This window comes from Microchirus variegatus (genome assembly GCF_963457635.1).
Source record: "Microchirus variegatus genome assembly, chromosome: 8".
NCBI lineage: Eukaryota > Metazoa > Chordata > Actinopteri > Pleuronectiformes > Soleidae > Microchirus > Microchirus variegatus.
In genome coordinates, this window is record NC_139809.1 from 9,436,883 (window position 1) to 9,462,462 (window position 25,580).

The 25,580-nt window shown below is 41.5% G+C and overlaps 2 protein-coding genes across 2 annotated transcripts; both read left to right on the forward strand.

Moving 5' to 3' along the window:
• Positions 1-263: 263 nt before the first annotated feature.
• hsd17b12a (hydroxysteroid (17-beta) dehydrogenase 12a) lies at positions 264-16,378 on the forward strand (the record flags this gene model as incomplete). Its single annotated transcript, XM_083894198.1, has 11 exons — positions 264-441; positions 8,956-9,002; positions 9,638-9,713; positions 10,945-11,052; positions 11,857-11,921; positions 12,199-12,243; positions 12,619-12,653; positions 13,484-13,565; positions 13,763-13,828; positions 14,335-14,484; positions 15,239-16,378. The coding sequence occupies 11 exons, from the start codon at positions 264-266 to the stop codon at positions 15,377-15,379; spliced, it is 993 nt and encodes a 330-aa protein (XP_083750324.1). The 3' UTR covers positions 15,380-16,378.
• Positions 16,379-17,083: 705 nt separating this feature from the next.
• alkbh3 (alkB homolog 3, alpha-ketoglutarate dependent dioxygenase) lies at positions 17,084-25,459 on the forward strand. Its single transcript, XM_083894213.1, has 10 exons — positions 17,084-17,155; positions 17,709-17,794; positions 18,254-18,363; positions 18,555-18,589; positions 18,701-18,748; positions 19,468-19,571; positions 21,788-21,876; positions 21,989-22,198; positions 23,057-23,155; positions 24,497-25,459. The coding sequence occupies exons 2-10, from the start codon at positions 17,719-17,721 to the stop codon at positions 24,617-24,619; spliced, it is 894 nt and encodes a 297-aa protein (XP_083750339.1). The 5' UTR covers positions 17,084-17,155; positions 17,709-17,718; the 3' UTR covers positions 24,620-25,459.
• Positions 25,460-25,580: the final 121 nt, after the last annotated feature.

A 25,580-nucleotide genomic window follows, 5' to 3' on the forward strand; every position in this document is an offset into this window, starting at 1 on the left:
TGGAGGAAGCTCCGGCTTTGATTGACACGCGAATGCGCGAATCGGCGGCGCGCAGCAGCCGAGAGTCAGCCAATGGGAGCAGAGGAGGGCGGTGCATCGTGAATTAGGCTAGACAAGTGTTGGGGGAGTGAGTGTGAGATACAACCTCCTTATAAAGGGACTCTCTCACGTTGTGGCAGGGAAATTAGAGCACATTGCCTAAAATCGAGGTCTTCACATACACACACGCTCACACACACACCGAGTCACCGAGAGCCGCCGCCATGAACTGGATGAACGTTGAGGAGACGCTCCGCAGGGCCGAGGCGCCTCTCTTCTGGGTCGGCGCGTTCACCGTGGCCTCTGTGCTGATGTGGCTGCTCTACAGGCTGTTCTCAGGCTTCAGGATCTGGGTGTTGGGGAACGGGCAGCTGCTGTCTACGAAGCTGGGCAGATGGGCAGGTGAGTGGTGTCACATCCAGTGTTCACTTCACGCAATCCACGGTCACGAAGAGGGCAACACAACACCAGAGGCAGGGCAGGTGCACTCGACGTGCAAACGAGGTTGTGTTCCTCAAAAACTTCACCTTGGTTCAAACACTGGCAACATTTTTTTTTTTTGGAGCGTTTTGGAGGCTTATTTTTTAAAGTGGGGGGGCTGGCGTTACGTAACAGGCGCAGGTAGGCAGCTGTTTGACAAGATAATGGACCTTTTATTAGACTCAATTGGTTGTTTTTCTCCCCCCCTCGCGTCAAACACGGCACCGTCTGCTGCCAGAGGCTCCAATCAGCGTTTTCACCCTCAGTAGGAGCGGTGGGGGTGGGGGGGTTGCCCCACAGTGGTGAGCCAGGAGCCAGGAGCCAAATTGCGCAGGCTATGCGCACTTTTCACAGAGCTGTTTTATGTGGGTGAGCTCTCAGCCAGCGCACTTCTGAACTACAGTGGCTCATCGCATGATGTAGGACAAACCTCCTGTGCTCAGTTAAAACGTGACCTACATCCAGATTGTTTTTCCAGCGCGTGACTTCTGACAGCGTGTCTTACTGTGGAAGTGTGGCCAACATTTTGACACGTGCGTTGATTACATTTCCCCTCGCTTTGAATATTAATATAGTGCCAGACTTTTTGGTTATGTACTTTTTACTTATTCAATATGACGCAGTTTTCAACGCAAAACTGGTTAATGGTCTCATTGGGTAATATTTTGATTTTGTAGTGACTAGTCTCCTGGGAATCGCCCTGCTATGTCTTGACCCACTTCTATAGTCTGATATTAGGCGCTGCTTCCGCAGCCTCTTGCTGCGCAATTATCCAAGCGCTCTTCTTTGCATCGTGGCAATCTCGGTCTTAAAACCCCGAGACCAGACGATCCGGACGGTTTTAATCACAACTGCCTTCCTCTCTCTCTCTCTCTTTCTGTGTCTCATTTTTGCCTCTAACGTGTCTTATTTGTTCTGATTGGAGCGTTTAATTGGTGACCTGAATGACGGCCATCATAGCGCAGTGGAGCGGTGCCTTCAGGAATGACTAATGGACATGTTTTTGTTTTTTTTGTGATTCTGCTGGAATATGCGGAGGAATGCCGGTGCACACCGATGAGTCATGCGCGTCTTCCTTGCTTCGTCATCCATTGGGTTACATAGAGACACACCCCCCCCTCCCTCCCCACTCACCACACAGTACATCCGCCTTCCTATTATATCAGATATGGTTTGTGCGCAGTAGAGGTTTAATTGTTGTTGTCTCGGCGCACAAATAATTATTTAACCTCGCTCTTTAAATCTTTGGATACAGTTTGTATCGAGGGGATGCTTTAGATCTTTACATTTTAATGACTCATCCATATCAAACCCTTAATATATAAATAGTTGCCCATGGATGTTCACGTTTCCACTCGTGTTCTTTTAACAAGTGAGGTCAGAGTCGCACGCCTCTCCCTGAAACCAGTTTCTGTCGCCAGTCCAGTCTGACAAGTCACTGGTTCTTTGCTAATCGTAACGGTTAATGCCTTAGATGGCAGTAAGTCCGTGTGTGGAGAGAAGGGAGGGGAGAGGATGAGGTGTTCTCCTCTGCTGGTTGTACCAGATGTGCAGGTCTGACCAGGTTGGACAATGGCTTGGCACATGCGGTTACGTCAAGCGGTGCTGCTCCCTGTCTCCACCTTTCACCGAAGCACAACAGAGAGGCACCTGTTGTTGTAACAATGATTGTTTCCCACAGCTATTTAACAAGCCCATTTTTTTATTGCTCTTTAGGCCAGTAAACAATTAGCAACACAAGTGTGTTTTACATTTCTCTATCAACCCTCGTGCCAATCTCCAAGGAAGTGCAGTTATAATGATTTAGATGAGTGTTCTGTACAATCCTCATGTACTTTACTGTCACTGAATCAATGTGTATATCTGCAAAACCACAAATTCCTTCTCTCCTTTTTAGAATAGCAACATGTTAGGTTCAGGGTTTGGACATCTGGATCATCAAGTTGACTAAAAGGCTAAATAAGTAGAATAAAAACATGTAAACAATCTAATGAATAAAGTGAATTGGATGTAAATGAAAGTTTGTATTAAGATTTTGTGATGAAGAGACGATGATTAAGTAAGCAAATCTTTCAAAATAAAGTAACAAAACTGTTTTAATTTGGGTTCAAGGAAAAGTTCCTATACTGTTGAGGGAAGCTTTCCTTGGTTGATAACAGAATAGTGTTTTTGTCAGGCAGGTTAGAAACCGCTGCAGGAAACATTTCCCCAGTAACCAGTGAAACTGATTCTGGGGTGGTAACTTAAGTTCATTATGTTAGTTTTGGAAGACGTCCTGGGTTTTTTTTCCAGTGGATTTATACTTGTGACTGTGAGGCAGAGCAAAGGGTTTCTCCTGAGTCTTTTCCTGAGTGGATAGGACACCTAGTGGCAGAACGGGAGCACTGCAACGTGAGTCAATGTGGCTTCCCCCAGCCTCTCTAACACACACACACACCACACACACACACACACACACACACACACACACACCACACACACCACACACACCCACACACACACACACACACACACACACACACACACACACACACACACACTCACTCTCTTCCTGCTGTCAACCCAATCCACGTCTGTAGCTTTATTAAGAGCAGATGAATCAGAGGGGAGATTCTTATAAATAGCATTTTGCTGTGATATAACTTTCAGTGATAATGAATAATTTAGATGTTTTTTTTTTCTAAGACTGAAGTCTTATGTTCTTGTTTTTTTAATTTCCAGAAGAGCAGCTTTTCACTTTTGATGTGTAGTGTGTGTATATAGTGCTCAGTTCTCTGCTCCCGTCTTACCACTCAGAATCCCATATTATATAAGAGAGAGTGTGTAAGTGCCTCCCATCCCTAAGTTTATTGAGAAAATAGCCTTATTATATAAGAAGGATGCAGCCATTCACCAGGGCAGCCCAGGAGTGATGACAACCTTGGGTCCGCAGCAGCACTTGTTGTGATTTTGGCTCCAGGAATAAACATTTGGAGCATGCAAATTATCATCACGTGCTGGACAGTATTGTAGGAGTTGTAGGAATGCATTAACTGTAATTTCCATTTTTTTTTAATGAATTGGGATCAGGCTTCATTCATGGTAAGGAAAATGCACATATGTGAATGAAACCTTCAGTTGAGGCAGGGTCTCCACTTCATCCTATAGTGCATGTGCTTCCCCCTAGTGCCTTGTGTGTGTGTGGGCAGAGAGTGAGAGAGGGAGCTAATACTGCTGTTCATGTCATGAACACGCTCTGTGACACGTGCCAGAACCAGGGATGCTGGGTAAAAAAAAAATAGAGGGAAAAAATACCCTCCTCTTCCCAACATCCCCACCATCACTTCATTACATACCAAGCCTCCATCCTGTGTGTTGTGTGTGTATTTATAGTTTGTGACGAAAGCACCGTTTTTATCCCGCCATCTTCACTTTTTGCACAAATATCTTCATCTCTCATTGTTGCAACGCTGCAAAGCTTTACCTGCAATCTTTAAAGAGCAGTTTTCATGTTTTTCAGTGTGAGAGAAGGTGTTTTTTGATGGTGGTTTCATTTTCTCCCCCTCAAACGTATGATAAACTGATCATTCTGTAGCTTCACACAATCTTCTTTTCAGCTCACCTCACTTCTGCAACTACTTTGACTCTAAGAGTTAGTTGTTGCCACTCAATGTTGTACAAGTAAAGTAATGTCACATAAATGGATAATTTCAGCAAAACATTGCATTTATATTTTAGTTTTTACTTGAATGTACTCGAAGTTCCACACATTTTCAGCTCAATATTGTCCCCTCAGTTTCAGTCCTCTGTGACACAAAGGCAGTTTTGTTCTTATGTTGTTCCTGTTGGAATATTATACTTTGACATTTTGGGCAGTCTCTCAGTTTCCTCCATCATTTAAAAAACACACAGAAGAATGTATTGTAGTCTGCTCTAGTCCCTGCACTGAGTGAGTTTTGGGCATAAAGTGCACGTGGTTTGTGTAGTTTTAGATACAAAATTTAAGATGAGTTTAAATCCGTAGCAAAACCCTCATGGCTCTGGCTCTTTTGTAATGCTGGAATGAATTGTATGTGACCTGTCACACATGAACTGTATGATCCGTCATGCACTGTTCACGTTTCCATGCGTTCTTGCCACCACAGAGGTGCAGGTGATCTCAACGATAAACACCTTTTTTATGGCGGCGGCGAGGACTGACGGCCGTAATGAAGTGAAATCACCTGCTGCAGCTTTAATTTGAACGGAAACTCCTCAGTACAGTCTGTTCTCACCAGCTCGCAGGCAAACTGTGACGTTGGTTTACGTTGGTTTAAATCTCTTTGTCTCAGTACTCAGATTTTTTTTTTTTTTAAATGAGATATGCCACTATGAGGAGGGAGGGGGGGGTCGAGACTATATTTGCTCTGTACCCAAATATAGATGCTGCTTCTATCTTGGGCTCCTCTGAAGTACACATTCTCTTTTTGTGTCCCTGTCTCTCACCCTCCCTCCCTCCTTCCCCTCATTTCTCTCTCTTTCCCCTGACACGATCAAGCTTTATTTTTGTCAACTTTTTATATCAACTGCGTGACTTTATGTCCCCTGCTATTAAAAGCAGCGTGTGTGTGTGTGTGTTTGAATATAGAAGGTGAGCAGATGGAAAGTGGTGTGTGTGTGTGTGTGTGTTTGCATGAGTGGGGGCTGTCTTTGGATGTTCTGCTGCATCCCTCCCTCCCTCCTAACTTTTTTTTTCTTGCTCCCTGTGCGGTAGGAGGGGCTGCTCGTTGATAGGCGACTTTAGGGTGCGACAGATTACATAACGGTACGTAAAGAGAGCGGGGCATACAAGGACTGCAGTCTCTCCTCACTGAGAATCTTAATTGGGGATTTGGTAGTGTGTTGAGAGAGGGCGTGAAGTGTGTGTCATTTAAGTCTGATTTTACTCACTCTTAACCCCCTATAATTGTCCTAAAAAACTTGAAAACTGACCCATGCACCGTTACACAAAGGGGGGAGTGATCAAGTAGAAATAAAAATGCTCCATATTCAGGAAAAGCCTTAAGCTTTTCACTCTTCACAATGAGCTCCTACCTTTTCATACTGTCCATGACAATCTAAATCGAAAAATTGTGCTCAATGCTGGCATCGGGTGGGTTTAGGTGGAGGGGTGAGGATGCAGCAGCAGCAGCAGCCTGGTTGTCGTGGTGATTGTGATGATGGGGTGGGGTGGGGAGGGTGGTGCTGCTTGTTGGTATTCAGGTGCTGCGGCAGGCAGGCAGCTCCCAGACGAGGCAGAGCTGGCGCGCTGCTATTTTTACTCCTCCTGCTGCTTTTTTTAGACCCTCGGAATAGTGAGCAGGCAGCAGCAGGGGCTGCTCCACTGCTGTGGGGGGGTGTATGGGGGGGGGTGCAGGAAAGGCTGGGGGATGTCAATACCTCTGGACGTGATGTGCAGCACTAAACGCGGCATAGCTGCAGTGCAAACGCGCCCCCGTGAGGATGCCTTCGAAGTGGCATTGTGTGGACCAGCTTCCTCTTGGATAGGGGTCGGGGAGTGGAGTAGGATACTGGCTTCTCGCTGGAAATGAATGAGAGGCAGTGGTGCACACTTCCTCCCTGCTGACACACAAACAGAGATGCATGTATTCGTGGATTTTGCACAGTTCTTTTCCATTGCACACTCGTACGTGGCAGCCCCACCACCCTTCGACACACATTCACCACCCCTTTTGTTGTCGTCGTGCGCCTGTGTCTTCTCTGAGCACCAGTGCCACTACTGTCATTCACGTGCTTGCTTGCGTAGAACCTTTTTGTCACAACTGTGCGTGTCATAGATGTAATGCGTTGCTCACGTGAAGGGAATTACATCCTAGTGGGAGCAGTGGTGTGTTTGTTTTGCACTGTTCTCCTTTTATACAGGTGAAGGAGATGCATAGTTGACTTATTTCCTCTCTTTGCGCTGACCACATCCTGTCACATCCTTATCCTTAGGTTTCATGTGCGTTTGACTTATAGTCTTTTTCTTTTCATCACTTATTTGAGATTCTTATTCTTGAAATTCCATGCAACGCTTTCTTTGTTCTGGTATTTGTTTGCACTACAGATGGATGTTGGCAACTGGAAAGGGAGGAAAAAAAGCATTTGAATATCTAGATCCCAACAATTCACTCTCACTCAGTCCCTTGACAGTGTTTACTGAGAACATGGTACTATTATATAATGGGTGGGAGGAGGGTGCACTCATTCATAAGTACAGCACAAGGATGGGGTAGGCATGATGCGTGGTTTAAGGGGGATGGGTTTTGGTTGCCAGTGAGGAAATGATACAGAGAACACGGTGTCCCTTTTTTTTTTTTTAAAGAAGTAATTGTTGGTCAAATTATTTTGTTTTCATACAGCTGTTAATTCTGTTAAAACAATTAACTAGTCACTATTGAGTTGGAAAATGAAGTTACCACAGAGCAGAGTCCTGTGCGTCACTCTCTGTAAAGACACAGATCTGACCCCCGATAAGAGTTTTTACAGTATTCTGAAAATGCACGCAATGCACGTGGCACACGGTGTTCTCAAGTTTTAGCATTTTTAAGCACACAATGTCTTTTTTGGAGCATTTTTGTCTTCAAGGTGAAAGTTCAATATGTAGAACCACGTGGCTTTTTGGACGCGCGACGCATTCTATTCATTTTTCTCAAGCACCTGAAATGCAGTCATACATGTAAGATTGGCAGGTATCCCAGCCGTCTTCATAGGAATGTGGTCAGTGCACTAATATTCTGATAGTGTTTGCTTTTTTAGTCTGTTGCAGCACTATCAAAGGAGAGTAGAATCATGCAGTGGTTTTTTTCCTTCACTTCCAAGATGTTTCCAAGCAGTTGTGTTGTTTTTAGACGCTTCTCTTCACACTTTAATCCTCCTTTTTACAGACACAGTTTGCACCTGCCTGCCATGTTGTTTTTGGTGCACGTTATTGATCGTTCTTATTCATTTACCACAAAAAAGCTAACTGGATGTAGACGCAGGTTTCGTCGTGTTGCTTTGCTTCTCCTTGCCTCTCTGTTTTGCTCCAACCTGCATCTGCAGCGGCGGCTTGAGTTGGTACAGCCCGTGCCCATTGAGGCTTTTCTTCCACGGAGCGTTTCATTCTTATCATAGGGGAGGTTTTAAAAATAACCAAGGATTCTGCTCTCTTTTGACTTTGTGCTTCTGTCTCTCTCATTCACTCACTCGCCCCCCCCCCCCCCCACAAACCACCTTCTCCTCCACTGCATATCTCCATTCTGTCAGTTTCTCCTGCACTCATTCGTTCTCTTGCTTTGCTCCAGTTCTATTTTTAGCCACCCCTAGGATCCCTACTCTACCCCACCTCGCCCCCCCTTCTCCTGCTCCACCATGTTCGTCATCACTCCCTCCTCCCTGCATCCCCTCTCTCATCTCATCTTTTTTTTCCCCCCTGCTCTCCAGCTCTTTGTCAGAGAATGTCCTCTACCTCTATTAATCTTTCATCAAGCCTTGCAAATAATATATTCACGATGCACAACTGTGTTGGTGTATACTCCCAATCCCCCTCTAACCACCACTACCACCTTTTCTTTTTTGTGTTTTTACCTCCCTTGTTCTTTATTCTCCCTCCAACACCCCCCCTCCCCATTCTCCTTCAGTCAAGGGGTTGATGGGCAGTGAAGGATTTAAAAATAGCTCTGCTTTGCTTGACAAGGTGCAGAGAACTCTCAACACAAGAACATCAGCTCGTCTCTCTCTCCTCAAGCTTCAGCCTCTCTTCTCCGCTCGTACCCAACAGTTGTGATCGTCTATGGACGTTTCCTTCACCTTTTTACGTCCATATAAACACTTGATTTAATCATTTCCAGTCAGATTTGTTGATTGACCAAACTGACAAGTAATTCAACACTGAATTTATGTACAAGAAGTCTAAATTTGACTCGAGCTGCTCCTTGTGCAGTATAGGTGGGTGTGGAAGGTATTGAAGCCTTTGCTTTCTTAAATGTTTGAGCAGCGTTGCATACAACTCAAGATGGTGTAGATAACAAAAGGAGTAAAATCACCACAGCTGAGCAACACAAACAGGAAACGGACTGTGTAGTGATGAAGATGTGATGCAGATTAAAACACAATGGATTGCACAAGGCGTTGGCGACTTCTTATTCAAAAGAATGTATTGAACTGCAAAAGGATTGTCATCGAAAAGCTTAGGAGACTGTGACCTGTGAGGTGTGTCACACAGGTTTACAGGCTTATCTCTATGAAAGGCTCCCCCGAGTTATTATTATGAAGAAAGTCGTCAGACTTGAAGGCGCCGCAAAAGAGTAGATCTACAGAATGACGAGCAAACTTTTTGGGATGGTTTCAGAGTGACGTTGTGGTTGCAGTGTTGTCATAAAAGAATATAAAGTGTTTTGATTCTTGGGGTGAACCAATATTGACTTTTTTTGTGTGTGCTTTTCTTTGTCTTTGCAGTTGTGACAGGAGCCACAGATGGAATCGGGAAATCCTATGCGGAGGAGGTGAGGCTCTTGGACCCTTATTTATTTATGTTTTTTTTTTTTTTTACAGGAAAGCTGTGACTCATACACACATACTCCTACTGTTCACTCTTAGGCTATAGTAGGGGAAAGCTCTTAAAGGCCTATTTACATGGAAGAGAGCCCTCACTCACACACGCACATGCAGGCTTACCGTACCAACAAGACCTTATACTGACGTAACATGCATACGCTGAATAGGGGAGACCCTCAACCGTTGAGCCTATAGTGTGGTTTGGTTATGTGTATAGTGTGTTACAGATCTTTTGATTAAACAGGATTATAGACGGACAAAACGACAAAATACAGCATATGTCGGTGCACAAGCAGGCCAAGGTTTTACCCTGCACATTACACAACCGTTTCTTCTTATGGTGATTCAGAAAAGGGTGGAAATGAGTTAAGTTAAAAGGAGTGAAGTCTTTCCTGCTGTCAAAATCTCAACCTGTAGGCAGGGTCTGTTCTAGCCTTATGTTTGCATAATGCATGCACTTATTTGATATATGGGTTCTGAAGCTCAAAATTTTGTTTCCTTTCGCTGCCATCTAGTTGCCAACAATCTCAAAAGATTCTTCTTCGTCACACGCCTAACATCTAACGTGTCTTCCTTTTTATAGTTGGCTCGTCGTGGATTTGCCATGGTGTTGATCAGTCGCTCCCAGGACAAGCTGGAAGACGTGGCCAAGTCACTTGGTGAGTGTGTGTGAATACATGTTTCAGCTACAGGGTTTCCCAAGCCTTGATAACGGGGTGTATGATTCACACATGAGGAGTTGGACTATGGTCACTAGAGATGGAAAAAATTGTTTACTTCTTCTGCTGAAATGAAGACAAAAGAGCAGATGAATTATCCAGCTTGACGTAGAAGGCTGACGTTTCCCTCGCCTTTTTCCATGTCCAAAAAATCCCCCTTTTTAAAAAAACTGTGAGGTCTCCTGTTTAAACGGTGCCCTCGCTCTCTTCCCCTCCCTCCGTCACTGATGTCTCCCACAGAGCAATTTCCCCTGTCGTGCTTCAAGTCCACAGAGGGGGCTGAGGGGGTAGTCACGAGCCGGGTGCTGTGTGCCCAACTCTGGCACTCTTCCCTCACGATTAGTCTGACAGAGCCGCCCTCCCTGGCATGTAACCGAGCAACCCAACCGGTCATTTCTATAATTTCATTGTTGACATTGTGTTTTTCCTCTCACTCTTTTAGGGAACATTTAATTAGACTCTTGATCACGTCTTAACTTGTGAACCCAAATATTCCTGCAATTTGGCCTAAGCCTTACTCCGTTTTCCTGCTTCTTTGCAACCCAATCTTTAAACTCACTCTCTTTGACGTGCATTCAGTGGCTGTGTTGATTAACGCAGAGGTGAGATGCAAATTTCAAGGAGGCTCAAACCCATAATCCCCCTTAATTTTATAATTTACTAATGTTTAGCCCCTTTATTTTCCCTTTATCGTGACTGAACACACTCACAGACTCATTACTGGTCTTTGCTGAGGCAACATCCCAACAATTTTCTTCTTGCAACTCTCCCTCTGCCATCTATCAGCTAAACAAGTCTTTGGACAATAAATTGTAATTGCAGTAGGCACGTCATGTTTGACGAGGGAGTGAGGGAAGGGAAGGAGGGATGGAGGAAAGTGGGGAGGGATGCCTTGCCTCGTTTGTTGGTACACAGCGCCCTCTTGAGTTCAAACCTTTAACTGTGACTGGTTTCATGCTCGTGTCATCCGAGTTTATACAGGGTTTTGAAAACTTGTTGGGTGACATCATTCGTGTGGTGGTTTAAATTGTGTTAAGCAATGACCGTTTTCTCACATAATTCATCTTATGATCAACTGGAACTCGCTACTTTTTTATTTTTGTTTAAAACACTTTTTGGCTATGTATAATGCATCATTCAAAACATAAACCCCTTTTCTCCTTTTTCACAGAGGAGCAGTATAACGTAGAGACCAGGATCATTGCTGTTGACTTTGGCAAGTCGGACATCTACGACAAGATCGAGGCAGGGCTCGCCGGTCTTGACATTGGTGTTCTTGGTAAGAGACGTGTGCATTTGTATTCCCATCTCCTTTGATTTTACACAGTAACTGCATCTAAAAATATAAGTAAATGGGAAGTCCTATCTTTGAAAGCAAAATGCAACAATATACTGTGTAACGTGTTGTATGGTGCGTTTGTAGATAGAGGTGAGATGTTGGTATAGTCATGAATTTTAATGTTTTTTTTTTGGTAGTTTCAACATCAACAGAAGTTGTTTCTGTTTTGTTGAATGTCATCCTTTCCTATATTAGGAGAACTACTTCTGTCTCACACTTGAAACACTTGTATTGAGCCTATTTGTTGTGTTTGTGTTGAATTATGTCTTAGTTTTTTAATGTGCTGCAAAGCAGAAATCTGCTGTAAACCAGTTTGAACCAAGCCAAGCCAATTTAACTGTAAACCTTTAATCTCTTCCTGTATAATAATAATATAATAAAAATGTTGAGTTACATTATTTTATTGTTGCACAGAAGATGCAGTCAGAAAAAAAAATTCCACCTGTGAGATGTGCAACTTTCTAAAGGAAAATCATGTCTGATGTATTTAAATTTGAAGACTGGAGTTCACAATGTTCTCCTGAGTTGAACATTTAAGGAACTCTTTGTTCTTTTCATGATACCAATTGTTCTCCACTGGATGCAAGGTGTGGCTGTGCCCGTGTGTATCTTTTTGCTTCTGCTGCCACCCTGTGTTCAATCTTCAAGCTACTTTTACTATTGCAGCACTACTTTGTGTGTGTGTATATATGTGTGTATATATATTTTAAAAATGGTAATATAATCACTTTTTGTCTTCAACAGTTAACAATGTCGGTGTGTCTTACTCCTACCCTGAGTACTATCTCAACATCCCTGATCTGGACAATGTGAGTTTCCATATAGTTACATTTTGTTCCTTTTTGCAGATGAGAGTTATCTTTATTTTTTTATAGAGGACAATTGAGAGAGAGAGAGAAAAAAGCTAATAAATGAATCATTTTACAAAAGCTTGTCTGCCTCATTCTCAGACTGGCTTTAATTATATATTTGTACCATAATTGGTCAATGCCTGCTACCATTTCTGTGTCGTAGGGCCTCTTTGTGCTGTATAAACCCATGCTCTCATGTGAGTGTTTATCTGACCTGGTGTTTTCTTTGTTCCAGTTCATCACATATATGATCAATGTCAACATGACTTCAGTGTGCCAGGTAAGTTTGTTTTGTCACACATGCAATGTATGAAGTGTTTAAAGTTTGTTTCTTTCCTCACTTTCGCCCCCTTTATTTTTATTTATTTTTTTGTTCTTCTGCTCTTTCTACCATGGTACCTGCAGTGTCTCAGTTGTTCCCAGAGCAACGGTGGTCTACACCAACGCTGTCTGTACTTGCCACCCACGCAAATCTCTCTCCCTCTGTCGGTCTCTGCCTGCCTCCCCCTCTTTTCTCTTTCTCCTACTTTTACTCTTTTTTTAAATTACATTTTTTTGTAATATATATAAAAAACACTCTTTCCCTTCTCCCCCAGTCTTCTTGTTCTTTTTGTGTTTGTCAGTTAACCAAAGCTTGTGTCATTGTGCTTTTTAGATGACTCGTCTGGTGCTGCCCAGAATGGCTGAGAGGTGAGTTTAAATGATCGGCTTCCATGTTTTGCGACATGACTGCAGTCAAACATCAGTGTTGGGAGTGAGGGATGGTGCCACAGATGCTACACACAACTCAAGATTAAACACCTCATTTAATTGAATTTTTTGACTATTTAGGAGACTACTTTTTCCATAGAGATGAGTCTTTTTTTTTTTTTTATTGAGAATGGGTACAAGAAATCCTCCCCGAGCCCTTTCCATCACTGCATCTCTCTTTCCCTCTCCTCCTTTGTTCGCAATGCTGACAAGCTTTCAATTCACACAAAGTGCTCTTCCCATCCAATTGGCTGCTCTGTTCCCATATGACTCCTGCTGGCCAATGGCAGCGCAGGCACATTTGATGCCGTGTGAGGCTGGAGCGTCGCTCCACTACATCACTGCAGCAACAGGCTGCCATGGCAACGCACACACGGGCACTACCACACTATTTGTGTGTGTGTGTGCGTGCTTGGAGCAGAAATGTGTGTGTATTTGTCAGTGGGCCGAATGTGTATAGACACAGCACACTGACAGACATGGGAAATATGTGAAAGTTGTGGATGTGATTTTTAAAGCAAAGATAAGGACTTAAACACACGAGCGGGCACTGATCCTGTCACAACCCAAAATGTGTATATATATATATCACATGTGTGCTTGTATCTTATTAGTGTTATGGCAGCAGCATTAAAAGTAAAGATTTTGTTTTCCACAGCAACAATGAAGCTTCTGTAAAGATTATAATTCATTTTGTATTATTTAATGTCTGGTCACTGTTCTGGCCTTGTATATTATCCTAAATCTGCCTTATTATTGTTTTTCCTCAGGTCCAAAGGTGTTATCCTCAACATTTCCTCTGCTAGTGGCATGTATCCTCTCCCTCTGCTCACCGTCTACTCTGCCACCAAGGTGCAGTTTATATATACAATGTCTATAATGCATGATACAAGCCATTTTGTAAGCAAGCAAGAATTAAATCTGGGGAAAAAAGTGATATTTTTATGATATTGGTTTGCATCTGCTTGTTTCTTTAATGTAAAATTGCATTTAGCTGATAATAAAAATGCAATGTTAAATTTTGGCCTTGTGTCCTTCTGTGTGTGCAGGCCTTTGTGGATTTCTTCTCTCGTGGCCTGCAAGAGGAGTACAGGCGTCAGGGCATTATCATCCAGGTGTGTATTGTTATGTTTGAGTGATATCTCACCAGTGACTGCATTCTGAGCTCCATTAAAACCATCTTTTAACGTTGCTTTTGTTTCTGACTCGTAAAACCTGTAGACGTGTATGACAATTAGATGAAATCTATCCCTGTGATGCCTCTAAAGGCTTCTCGATTCTGCCCCAGCGTCAATGGGATAAAAGCAGATTCATGAATGATGCATCTCATGCGCCATTTTTAGCCTTTTGTGCGCAGAGGCAATCATGTTATTCCACATAATACAGTCTGTTTGTTCCGTTTTTAGCTCCCTCTAGTTGTCACTCAATCATGTGCCACCTGGTGGTTGGAGTGTGCACAACAGTTTCACCTCAGCAAACCCTGGGTGCATTTTCACCTCAAAATCCCTATCCACAGACGATGAGATTTTACATGTTTCACAGGAGAAGTGCTGCATGTCTGTAACTGAGACTTAATACAGACTTAAGATCGTTTGAGCTAATTAAACATGTTTTTATGCAGAGTGTGTTGCCTTTCTTCGTGGCAACAAAGATGACCCGCATCAGGAAACCCACCCTGGACAAACCCACACCTGAGCGATATGTAGCAGCTGAGCTTTCCACTGTGGGACTGCAGAGCCAGACTAATGGTTACTTCCCCCATGCTGTCATGGTAAGAAAGTGAACAATATTTTGATCTTTTATTCTGTTTTGGAATCTGTCGTGATACTTAAAGGTTGATTCAGAAAACTTTATTGGTTCCAGAAGATCCATTAATCTGTAGTTTCCCACCATCATTAGTTCACACATCAGATCGTGCATTGGGTGTCAGACAACAGGGACATGGGGAAGAAGGGAGAAAAAAAAGAAAATTAATAAATAAGGTTACTAAAATTATTAGTAAAGTTGACTCCAAAGATTACCAAATTTGGTCAAATAGACTCCAATCCAGGTTTAGTTGTCTGATAGCTGAGGGTATGAAACACTTGGAGTGCCTAATTGTTCTGCTCAGGAGCAAAAGAAACCGGCAACCTGAGAGTAGAAGCTTGAACTCGGATGCGATCATGATAATTGATGATGGTTTTTGGCCTTTTTTGCCACCCAATCTCCCCCAGATTGAAGACGGGTCTCTATGCCTGACCCGAGTGATTTTGCAGCAGATGTTTGCATTTCTGCTCTTAGATTGGTGTTTCAGTCTTGACAGATTAAACCCAGTCACTCTTAATGCCATTTTCAAGTGATTTGCACCTTATTTTCTTAATATGGTCTAATATTTCCTACAATATTTCCTACAATATTTCCTAAATCAGGCATTTGTAAACTCAGATTAGTGTTACTTTTCTGTGTCGTAATGGTAAAGAATGATTATTATGTTGTAAAAATGAATATGAAACCCATGCGTCTTTGTATTATTTCTTTCCTTGCAGGGTTGGGTGACCACCAAGATAGTGCCGATCAGCATCGTTATCTTCCTGGGAGCCAGCATGAACCGTCTGCAGCGCACCGGATACCTGCAGAGGAGGAAACTGCGGGAGCAGAGGAACGGAGAAAGTTATAAGAGCGATTAGGAAGATGACTGACGACTCTGCAGGCAAACGCATTGTTCTGACCCAGCGCAGTGTTTCAGTGGAGAGAGAGATTGTTGTTGTTTTCTGTATTTGTGTGATGTATCCTCCAGGTTTCCTTGAGATTTCACCTTGGTGCCTATTGTAAATGAGCATATGAGAGCATATGTATGACTGGCAATGTACCTGGTTGCGATTTGTCTGGAGAGACATCGTCTGAAATGGCAGCAGTTTAGCTGTTTATAAAATGCTGCTGTTGGCGAAGGACATTAGTATTTTTGTCACTGACACTAATGGTGGAATTTGTACGGCAAAAAAACGAGTGATTTGTTAGCCCTGCTGTTGTAAGCAGTGGAACATGGTGGTGGGCATCTTTTTTATATATAATATATGTATAATTATTTATTTTATATTTGTATAACACATGAGCCAAAGTCAGTCCTTTTCGTAAGACCGGTTTTCAACTTAGTCCATCTTAAAAATCATTCAGCCGTTTGGAAAAAATGGCAATTTCTCCTTTGTGTCATGTCGGTTAACTGGTCACTAAGCTGTAATCGTCAACCACGGGCTCCTTCTACGATATTTCCAATTTATTTGAAGATATTTTGTGATGGGCTGTTGTTGCGCTAATGTACCACTTGTTCTCCCCATGTTTTCAACTTTTGCATCGACCGAATGTGCCTTTCTGCTGCCTTTCAATTTTAATGCTGTAAACGTTCTAATTCACTGAGCAGGTATTGAGGAGTTGAGATGTATTATGAGATGATGCAGTTCAGCTGGTGCCAATTCTGTTTTAAACTGCACATTTGCTTGAGCTTCTGCACATTTAGTTGGATATGCTTTTTTTTTGTGTGTAGAAATTATCTCTGTAGTTGAAGATGTACCAAAGGGTGTAGTTTACATAATTTGGCTACAGCATCGTATACATATAAAGTGATTCACACAAAACTAAGAATTGTACCATTTGATTGCAAATGACTTGATGATGTTGCCTCAATTTGAGACTCCTTTTCACCTGTTAAGTCTTAATATTATGCTTTGTATTTCTACATATAGATTCAGTTGGGTTTACCCTGCTGATGGCAAATTGTTTTCTACTGTTTGTTAATAAAAGTATCGTCTATATATTTTTTCTCATTGTTTTTTTCAAAGCTAGCTGGACAATATTACAACTTTAACCTTCAACTTCTGTGCACACGCCTGAATGTGATGTAACCGTTCTTCAGCTTTTCTTTTAATTTGTCTGGTACTACTTTAAATAATTTCTTACATTAATACAAAAATGACAAAACGAGGACAAGTGATGCTGAGCCGAAATATTTAATGCTTTGGAGCCATCGCCACAAGTGTAATGTTTCTCTACAGCCCTTGTAGTGATGGGGATCCTAAAATCTGCACAGGAATGAGTGCAGTACGGGATAGAATTTGTCATTTTTGCACACAAACCAATTAATGATAGTGATTATCATTAGTGATCAACCCATCCTTATTACACACCAGTAGTGAACAACAGTGTATACGGTCGGTCCTTTTAGCTCTAAAATATGGTATCTTAAGCTTGTACAAATAAACTTTAAAATGATAAATGGATTTAGCCAGGTTACATAAATGAAAGTGTGGCTTGAGCTCGAATGAAGGTATGACCTTAAAAGGGAGGCTCGGAACTATATTTTTATAGCTGTTGCGGGTAGGGACTATTTTTGTGGAGCACAACTGTCATGGCTGTAGCTCAGTCTCCCTTTTGAGAACCGTTTTTGTCGAACTGTAGAAGCGCTTTAGGTGAGTTATTTGCGCAAGGTTTGATTCAACATTACTTAACCGAGTATTTGCCCTCAACTCTGACATTTACAAAGTGCTTTATAAAGTGACATTACGGAGGTTTAGCTAAGCTAGCAACGCAACGAAGTGTTGTGTATCCGTTGTGCTCACAGTAAGACAGACCCAGTCAAAGATCTTCCCTGCTAAATTAACAAACAGACGTTTAACTACAATCATTATTTTAATTGTCTTAATCTCAGATGCCAGTTCCCTTACTGTAGTCCTTGTAGCTGGTGATTTGTTGTCCTGGGGAAGGAAGATATTATGTGTTACTTTCCCATATGGAGTACGTTTGTCGTTTTTAACAACGACAAACTGATTAAAATGAAATCTAGATTAAAGTTTGCGGCTAATCATCGATGGACAACAGGAGTCGCACACCCCTCTTTTAATTTTATTGTGCTTGTACAATAACAATGATGATATTCTCTTCTGTTCTCTTGATCATCTGTTGGTATGTGGAGGGTTCGTTTCAATATTTATGTAAATTTGATTTGCCTTTCTCCATGTGCAGATGTGATGTAATGTCAGATAAACGTCAGCGTGCTAGAGTCCAGGGCTCCTGGGCCAAACAAGTGCCAAAACACACAAGGCCAACAGGTAATATATGTGTCAGTGTATGGTTGTGTGAGTAGTATCTCACTCCTCACTAATTTATTAGGAATGGGAATCGGTCAGTATCGGCCAATATTGGTAGCAGTCCGATACTGGTCAAAATCACTGTATCAGATATCGGACAGATATTAAAAAAGTAAAATCCTATATATCGGATACTTTTTTATGCACAGACTGTAAATAGATTTATTTCTTCTTTTCTTCTTTATTTGAGAAAAATGTTTGTTACACAGTTGGAGAAAGAAATGTGTTTGTTCATAGTGTTGAACAACAGCTTCATAGTTCATGAATGATCTAAAATGACTGTATCGGACCAATATCAGTTTTTAATATTGGAATCAGACACAAAAAAAAGTGGTATCATCCAATCCCTATAATTTATATCATCATCTTGGTATAAACGTGTTTGTTTGACCAGCACCTTACTTGTGTCACTTTAAAAAGGTACAGTTCCAAATAACCATCAACTCCAAAGTACCCACTCAGCCCCTGGTTCTTGGGGATCTGGACCACAGAAGACATGTGAGACATTTGAGTATCATCAGCCCACTAAGGTAAACCATCAATAGGTCAGAGATGGGAGTAATCACTTAATATTTGGAGACATTAGTCCTTCAGAACTTGTTGAAATACAGTGAAATGCAAATATTGTTTAGTTTTCCATCTTTTTTTCTTTCTTTCTTTCTTTCTTTCTTTCTTTCTTTCTTTCTTTCTTTCTTTCTTTCTTTCTTTCTTTTAACTACAGACCGTTAGAGATGTTCCAGCTGAGAAAGTGATTGAGTAAGTAGCACACTTGTCTTTCCTTGATAGAATCTTTAGGATCTTTTAGAGACTTACACTTGGGTGTATAATGTGCACAGAATGACAAGCACATCATTTTGCTTTGGACAGGAAGGCAGGTGATCACGTCATCAGTGATGGACCATCTGGAGTGTCCAGGTGAGTACAATATAATCCAGAATAAATCTCACCCTGAGAGGTAAAATTTGTGAAGTGAATAGAGGAGAATGAACTGTGGTATAGTGCTACAAAAGTTAATTTACAGTGGATTATAAATCTGTGATAGAGTTTTAAATCCACTAGGTGGCAGTAATCCCACAGCAGTATCTCATATAGCTCTTACTGAATATCATGTCCCCATCTCTAATTGAGCCATGACACTGAACATTGCACAAATACGTAATGTAGTGTACATATGGAAACTTATACATTTTAGCTTTGCTGTTATTTGTTATTTAGCAAATTTAAATGAACCCCCAAGGGATAAACAACATTTTGTCATAGTGAAAGGTATTACAAATGTGGTAATATTGACACATTAATGGGCAGCTGTCTTTATTAGAGCGTTTCTTGATTTGATATGATGAGACAAGTTTGGCGCCATATTCCCTTGGGCCAACAGGGTGACTCGATTTGGTCTGGTAAATATAGAGCACTATTCAAAATTCATAGTGCTTTTGCAAGGGAGCAAAATAAATAGGAAAAGTCATAAATCACTTTAACAAAAGAAACAAAAGTTATGAACTTTGATAGAAAACTAATTTGGTGAAGAAAATTGAATGGTTTGAGAAAAATAAAAATCATGATCAGAGTGTATAATAGGAAGGGGTATTTCATTTTTTCTATATATCCATCCATGTAACCTTCATTCTGTCCAGACTCCGGCTGCTGCCTGGGTTTCTTCCTCTGGAGGAGGCTGACTGGATGTTCAGTAAGCTGTTAGCAGAGCTTCCCTGGTCCCAGAAGACCAACTACAGACAGGGTGCGTATCACAGGCTTAAGAATGATTTGAATGGAAAGGATGAAACGTGAAACTGGGACGTACCATACATTGAAGTATGTAAAGGATTTCTCCACTGAACCTGTCCTGTTTCTAATGGTTGAGTGTTTTCTTTTGTACATATAAAGTGAGTGAGAGTTCATGTTTGAACAAAATATACAGAAGGTTTTTCAAAGGTTCAGTGAGTAAAATTAAGCTAATTTTTGTTTGTTTTTTTAAGTGAACAATCACCTAATTGTATGAATTGTTGTTTTTTATCACCCCAGAATTAGCCTTTTATATTTATCAGGAGGTGAGTCAGCTTTATGGACGCTGTCATTTTGATCCACCACAATAGCACACAACTGACAACGAAAACATGTTTTAGATTTGACTCTAACTGAAGACTGCATAGGTTCACCAAAGGGAAAGGTGAAGTGAGGGATATTCAGCTGCAACTAGCAACTCCATCAATAAAAGTTGATGTTTTTAAGTTAGGAACATTCCTCTCCACCGCTTAGTCTTTGAAGGAAGCATTTGAACATTATGAAAATGTTTTACATTAAAGTCGGTATGGAATATTTTAAGGAGATTAAGCAAAATGAACTAAAAGCAGAAATTGAAGACACTGTATTCAATTTACAATGTACCTATGCGTGCATGTGGGTAAATCATGTAAAAGCTTGATTTTTGGGAAACATTTGTCTTACAAATCTGGTACTTTTGACTCAAACTGACCGTATTTATTGAGACTGTTGAGAGATGCAGCCTCGCTGGCACCAAATTCACCTTTCTCTGAGCTCACTCTCACCCTTGTCCACCTTGTGTGTATAATTCTGTGATAGCTCTGCAGAGCACACAAACAACATGATGACGACAGGATAACATTTCTAAACACTGACCATAGCGACAAGTTTTGTAATCCTCTAACAGTCGCTCCTCCGACTTTGTCAACAAGAGTCATGTGATGTTTGGGTAAAAGGCAAAGTTAGTGGAAAAACACGTTTAACCTTTCACTTGTCGCTCTTCACCTCCCATATCTTTTAGCCTCTAAACTGAAGGCTGTGTAAATGTGTTATGGTTTTGTTAATGTTTCTCCCTGATGGCACCTTTATTCATAAGAGTGTATTAGAGTTGAATGACTGATGAACACATAGCTCCAAAGTGTCCAAATAAGCCAGTGTCATAAAAGGTGATGGCTGCTTGAGCAGTTTGTTTTGGTTTCACCATGTTCTTGTACCAGATGGCTGGTCAACTAACAATAAAGGAAGATAATTAGTCCTTGGAAAGATCTGGTTGTTCCCACAGAAAGAGACACAGAGGAAGATGGACAGAGAATAATTACATCTGGATGTTTACCTTTCATTCTGCTATGGATAGATCTCGGTGACAAAGGAGATGATTGTTATTCACATTGGACAGGACAAAACTCAGGCTGTAGATATCAGTCAGCCGAAAGCTATGAAAAATGACTCAATTCATTTTATTTTATTTTATTAATAAATTGCCCTGACCCAGTTACAAATGCAATCCAGCTCACAAAGGTACATAACAGTAATGTTCTATTTGTGATTAACAGATGATCAAAGGGAAATTTGGTTTTACATTTGTGAGCCAGGTGCTCCGAAAGATGCAAGCTTCAAATGATCTTACCATGGTTTTTATCATGTTCTTCTTAAAGGTGAAGTAAGTAGTTTATAGTGCCATCTAGAGGAGAGGCTTACAACAAAGACCTGCTCCTCTGCTCACCCCCTCCCTTCCCTGAGCGCTACGGTATCCTCATTCGGTCAAATGTCGTCCTCGTCGTCTTTCTCCGTGTCAGCAGATGAGGTTCGTGAGGTGAGGGAGAGGGCGAGCTACCGCGGCCGTAACAGAAGAAGCGGAGAGAGTGGAGGCAGGACTTCCGCTACAAGTAAAGCAACGCTTGATTTGTTCTCTTGCGTTTGTCCTTACAGGCTCCGGTAGAAACATGGCGTCTCGCTCCTAACAGTGGCTATGCAACCGTGGCCCGCGACCATATTATTTTACATGACTTTTTGAAACACAACGAAAATGAAACAAAAACTATTATACAGCGACTAGACAATGCAGGAGCACATAATATGTATAAAAAAGTGGATTTTGGGTTATATAAACCCATAATACTACACATTGTCCCTTTAAATTAAATCTTTTTTTGTGTGTTTGTGTGTGGTGGTTGTTGTTGTTGTTTTGTCCAGGCGAGGCATACGAGGAGCCCAGGCTCACCTGCTGGTATGGAGAGTTACCCTACACATACGCTAACTCCACAATGGCTGCCAACACACAGGTTCAATTAACTCAACTCTTTTAGACTGCGTCTTTCGGTTTACTTTTTTTATTTCCCTTTTATATTATGAACTATTGAACTCTCTGAATTCTTTGTTTTTTTCATGTTATAGTGGCATCCATTGCTGTTACCTCTCCGAGATGCAGTGGAACAGGCGAGCAGGTGCACGTTCAACTCCCTGATGTGTAACTTGTATCGGGACGGCCACGACAGCATTGGCTGGCACAGTGACGACGAGGCCTCTCTAGGCGTCAAGCCCACCATCGCTTCCCTCAGTCTGGGCGACACCAGATTGTTCAGTCTTCGCAAGCAGCCACCACCAGTAAGATTAAGATATTTTCCCTGCTCCAAATGTACTTTAATTTCTTTATTAGTAACAGCACAACATATGCTCACCAGCCACTTTATGAGATGCACATCTTCTGCTGCTGGAGCTCATCTGATTTAAGGTTCCACATGTTGTTTGTTCAGAGATGGTCTTTTACCATACCTCGGTTGTAATAAAAGGGTTATTTAAGTTCGTTGGTTCATCTTGAACCATTCTCATCTGACCTCTGGCATCAAAAAAAGCATTTCACCCAGAGACCTGTTGCTGATTGATTGGACATTTTGTTTTTTTGGACCATTCTCTGTAAATCCCAGTAGATTTGCAGTTTTCACAAATATTCAGATCGGGCCCATCTGGCACCAACAACCACGCCATGTTTGAGTCTCTTAAATCACCTTTCCTCTTCATTCTGGTGCTCAGTTTGATCTTAAGTAGGATGTGTTGATCATGCCTTTATGCAGAAATACATTGAGGAGTTGCTGCGATGTGATTGGCTGGCACGATATTTGCGTTGCAAACCAGCTAAACAGGTGTACTTAATAAAGTGGCCAGTGATTGTGCATTCAGTTAATTTTTAAGTCTATTTTTAATTTGATTGCTAAAAGTCGCGGCATTTGGCCTTGGATTAGGGTTGTCCCGTATCAAAAGTGCTTTTGAGCTGTCCTTCCAAAAACAGCATATTTGAGCATTTAGAGAGGTGTGTTTCTTAAAGGCCTATATTCTGTTGTTGTGTCCGATCTTATTTAGTTAGTTTTTGAATTATTTAGAGGCATAATGCATTTTCACTATGTTATTTCATTGTGTCTTGTGCATTATTCAACAATTGTACATTATTTGTGGTCCACCTGTCAGGAGGAGAACGGCGACTACACTTACGTGGAGAGGATTCGGGTTCCTCTGAGTCACGGGACACTGCTGCTGATGGGAGGAGCTACACAGGATGATTGGCAGGTAGGCTTGACCAGTCAAGTGCAAGGGTCCATGCAGGCAAAAATAGCCAATCACAAAAACACCAGCCACAGGACACAGAAAGTAAAATCTAAACACAGAGGAATGTGAGAAGTGTGTTAAGATGTGTTTTTTCTGTTGTGGAGACTTGTTTGCAGGTAACACTGTAACATACTAACATACTCAAATTCAAACCACAGTAACATGCTTGATTTAAAATTTATTGTCAGAAGTAGATGAAATAGAGAAGACTGTAGACTGCTCTGAGCTGTTGATAGTTATGATGAGACAGGTGCAAAACCTGGGGTTTCCCCCCTCACCTGCAGGATGGATGGAGGGAGTGAGGGAGGATATGGTCTGGAGATCAAAGCTTCAGCATAATGAGAGCCAGTTGTTTACCACTCGGAGACAGGGACCAGGTTTATATGAGTGTATGAAACGGGATGGAAAGTCTTATTTTGAGTTTGAGTACTTTGCTGTTTTTCTATTAAAAACAAGTGGGTTGTACGCAGCAGGGAGAAAACGAATTTCATGATTACTACATATTGTCAGCCTTTTGGAAGAATAAACCTCTCTGTCCAAAATAGGTCATGCATTTTCAATCTTATTAGCTTTGTGAGGTAACATTTTTTTGAAGGATACAATAATACTTTTGCTGGGAGAAGACACAAGTAATCCAAATGAAAGATAAAATAGTTTGATGTATGAATGGGGTGAAGGAGAGGACACCACAGGCAATTTAGTGTATAGATGGGAGAGCAGCAGTAATATAGCACATGTAAATAACAAAGAGTGAGGGGGGAAAATAAAAACAGGATGGGGGAATGAAGAGAGAGAGAGAACTACATAGACAATGAAAGAGCTTTAAGGAGAAAAAAAGAGAAGGTCACAGGTGTTTTATGGCACACATCAGTGAGTATCTTAACAACAGAGGTTTAATTTTCTCCTATAAAGATCTTGCCAGAGAAAAAAGATCACACTATTAATTCTGTCTCTGCCCTACAAACTCTCCTGGCTCAGTCGTCCAGGTTTGGAAGTGAACACTAAATATTTAACTAACACTGTCAATCCTGCTTAAGTATATCATTTGTTTGAGGACGGATGCAGGGTTATTTCTGTCTGTTCTGGACTCTCTCATTTCACACCACTGTAAACATTTCACCTTTTTTGGGGGCTTTTGTTAAGAAACTGGTGTTGTCTGTTTGTTGTCACATTTTCTGACTGACTTTTGTATGGAGTGCAGAGGTCACCTGCAGAACCAAAACACTTTTGTCAAGTCTGATATAAATGTTTTATATAAAATAATGTCTCTATTTAAAACATTTTCTGTCTTTATCCTCACAGCATCAAGTCGCTAAAGAGTACCATGACCGAGGCCCGCGTATCAACTTGACCTTCAGAACTACCCATCCAGAGCCGGAGGGCCACAGGCCAGGGACTAAGCTTCGATTCACTGCCAAACAATAGTGAAGTCCCCTCAGAGTCAGGTATTTAAGGCTTAGGAAAGTGCAGATTTTTCAGCAAAGACATCACTGAACTGCACACCACAGTTTCTTCCTAACTTTAACATGGAGATTTGCGACTCTGCCTGAATTCACCTGTTGCGTCTCTGTGAACCACAATGATACCTCAGACGTGACCAGTGGTGATTAAGCAGATATCTGTGTTTTCAGAGATGCTTTGCAGGAGAATGGGTGATAATGAGGCCTTAAAGGCTTGGTAAAATATCACTTTTGAATATCACTTTGACTTAATTCAACAAAGACAGGTTTAATTTCAGACAGTTATTATATTCTGGTTAGTATGTTGGGGGTTGGAACATTGCAACCGGCGCTGAACATTATGTCAGTGAAAGTTAAGTTCAACAGATTTCTTCTTCTTTGATTATTTAGCCTTTATTTTACTAGGAAGTCACCTTGACATTGGAATCTCTTTTCTAAGTGAGACCTAGACACAGTCAGTCAGCAGCATCGTTCATGCAAAAGTTGATTTATGTGACTTCGGTGTAATGTTATGAACTGTACCCAACACCCTTCTGAGTTTATCCTGTCAAGCCTTTAGGAGGGAGCATGGTTGCTATGAAAAGAGTTAGTGGTAACTAAGGCCAGTTCATACAAACAAGACAGTTGTAGGACATGATATTGCTGAGAGATATTCAAACAACAGGTGTATTAGCAGAGGAGCTGATTACTGAAGTAAAACATATCAGGAGAATACAGTATATTTACAGTATAATACGGTTTATTTTGGGTCCTTGTTCCTCTACTGACATCTGAAATTGTATGAGTGGGAAAGTCCATGTTTCAAGGGCACACAGATAACTTTGGTGGGTGTTCTATTTATTTCATTTAACCAAAGAAGTGTTCTTGATTGTGCTTTACTGAAATAAAAAGTACTGTTCTCTATGTTGTCATATCAAAGACAGTCT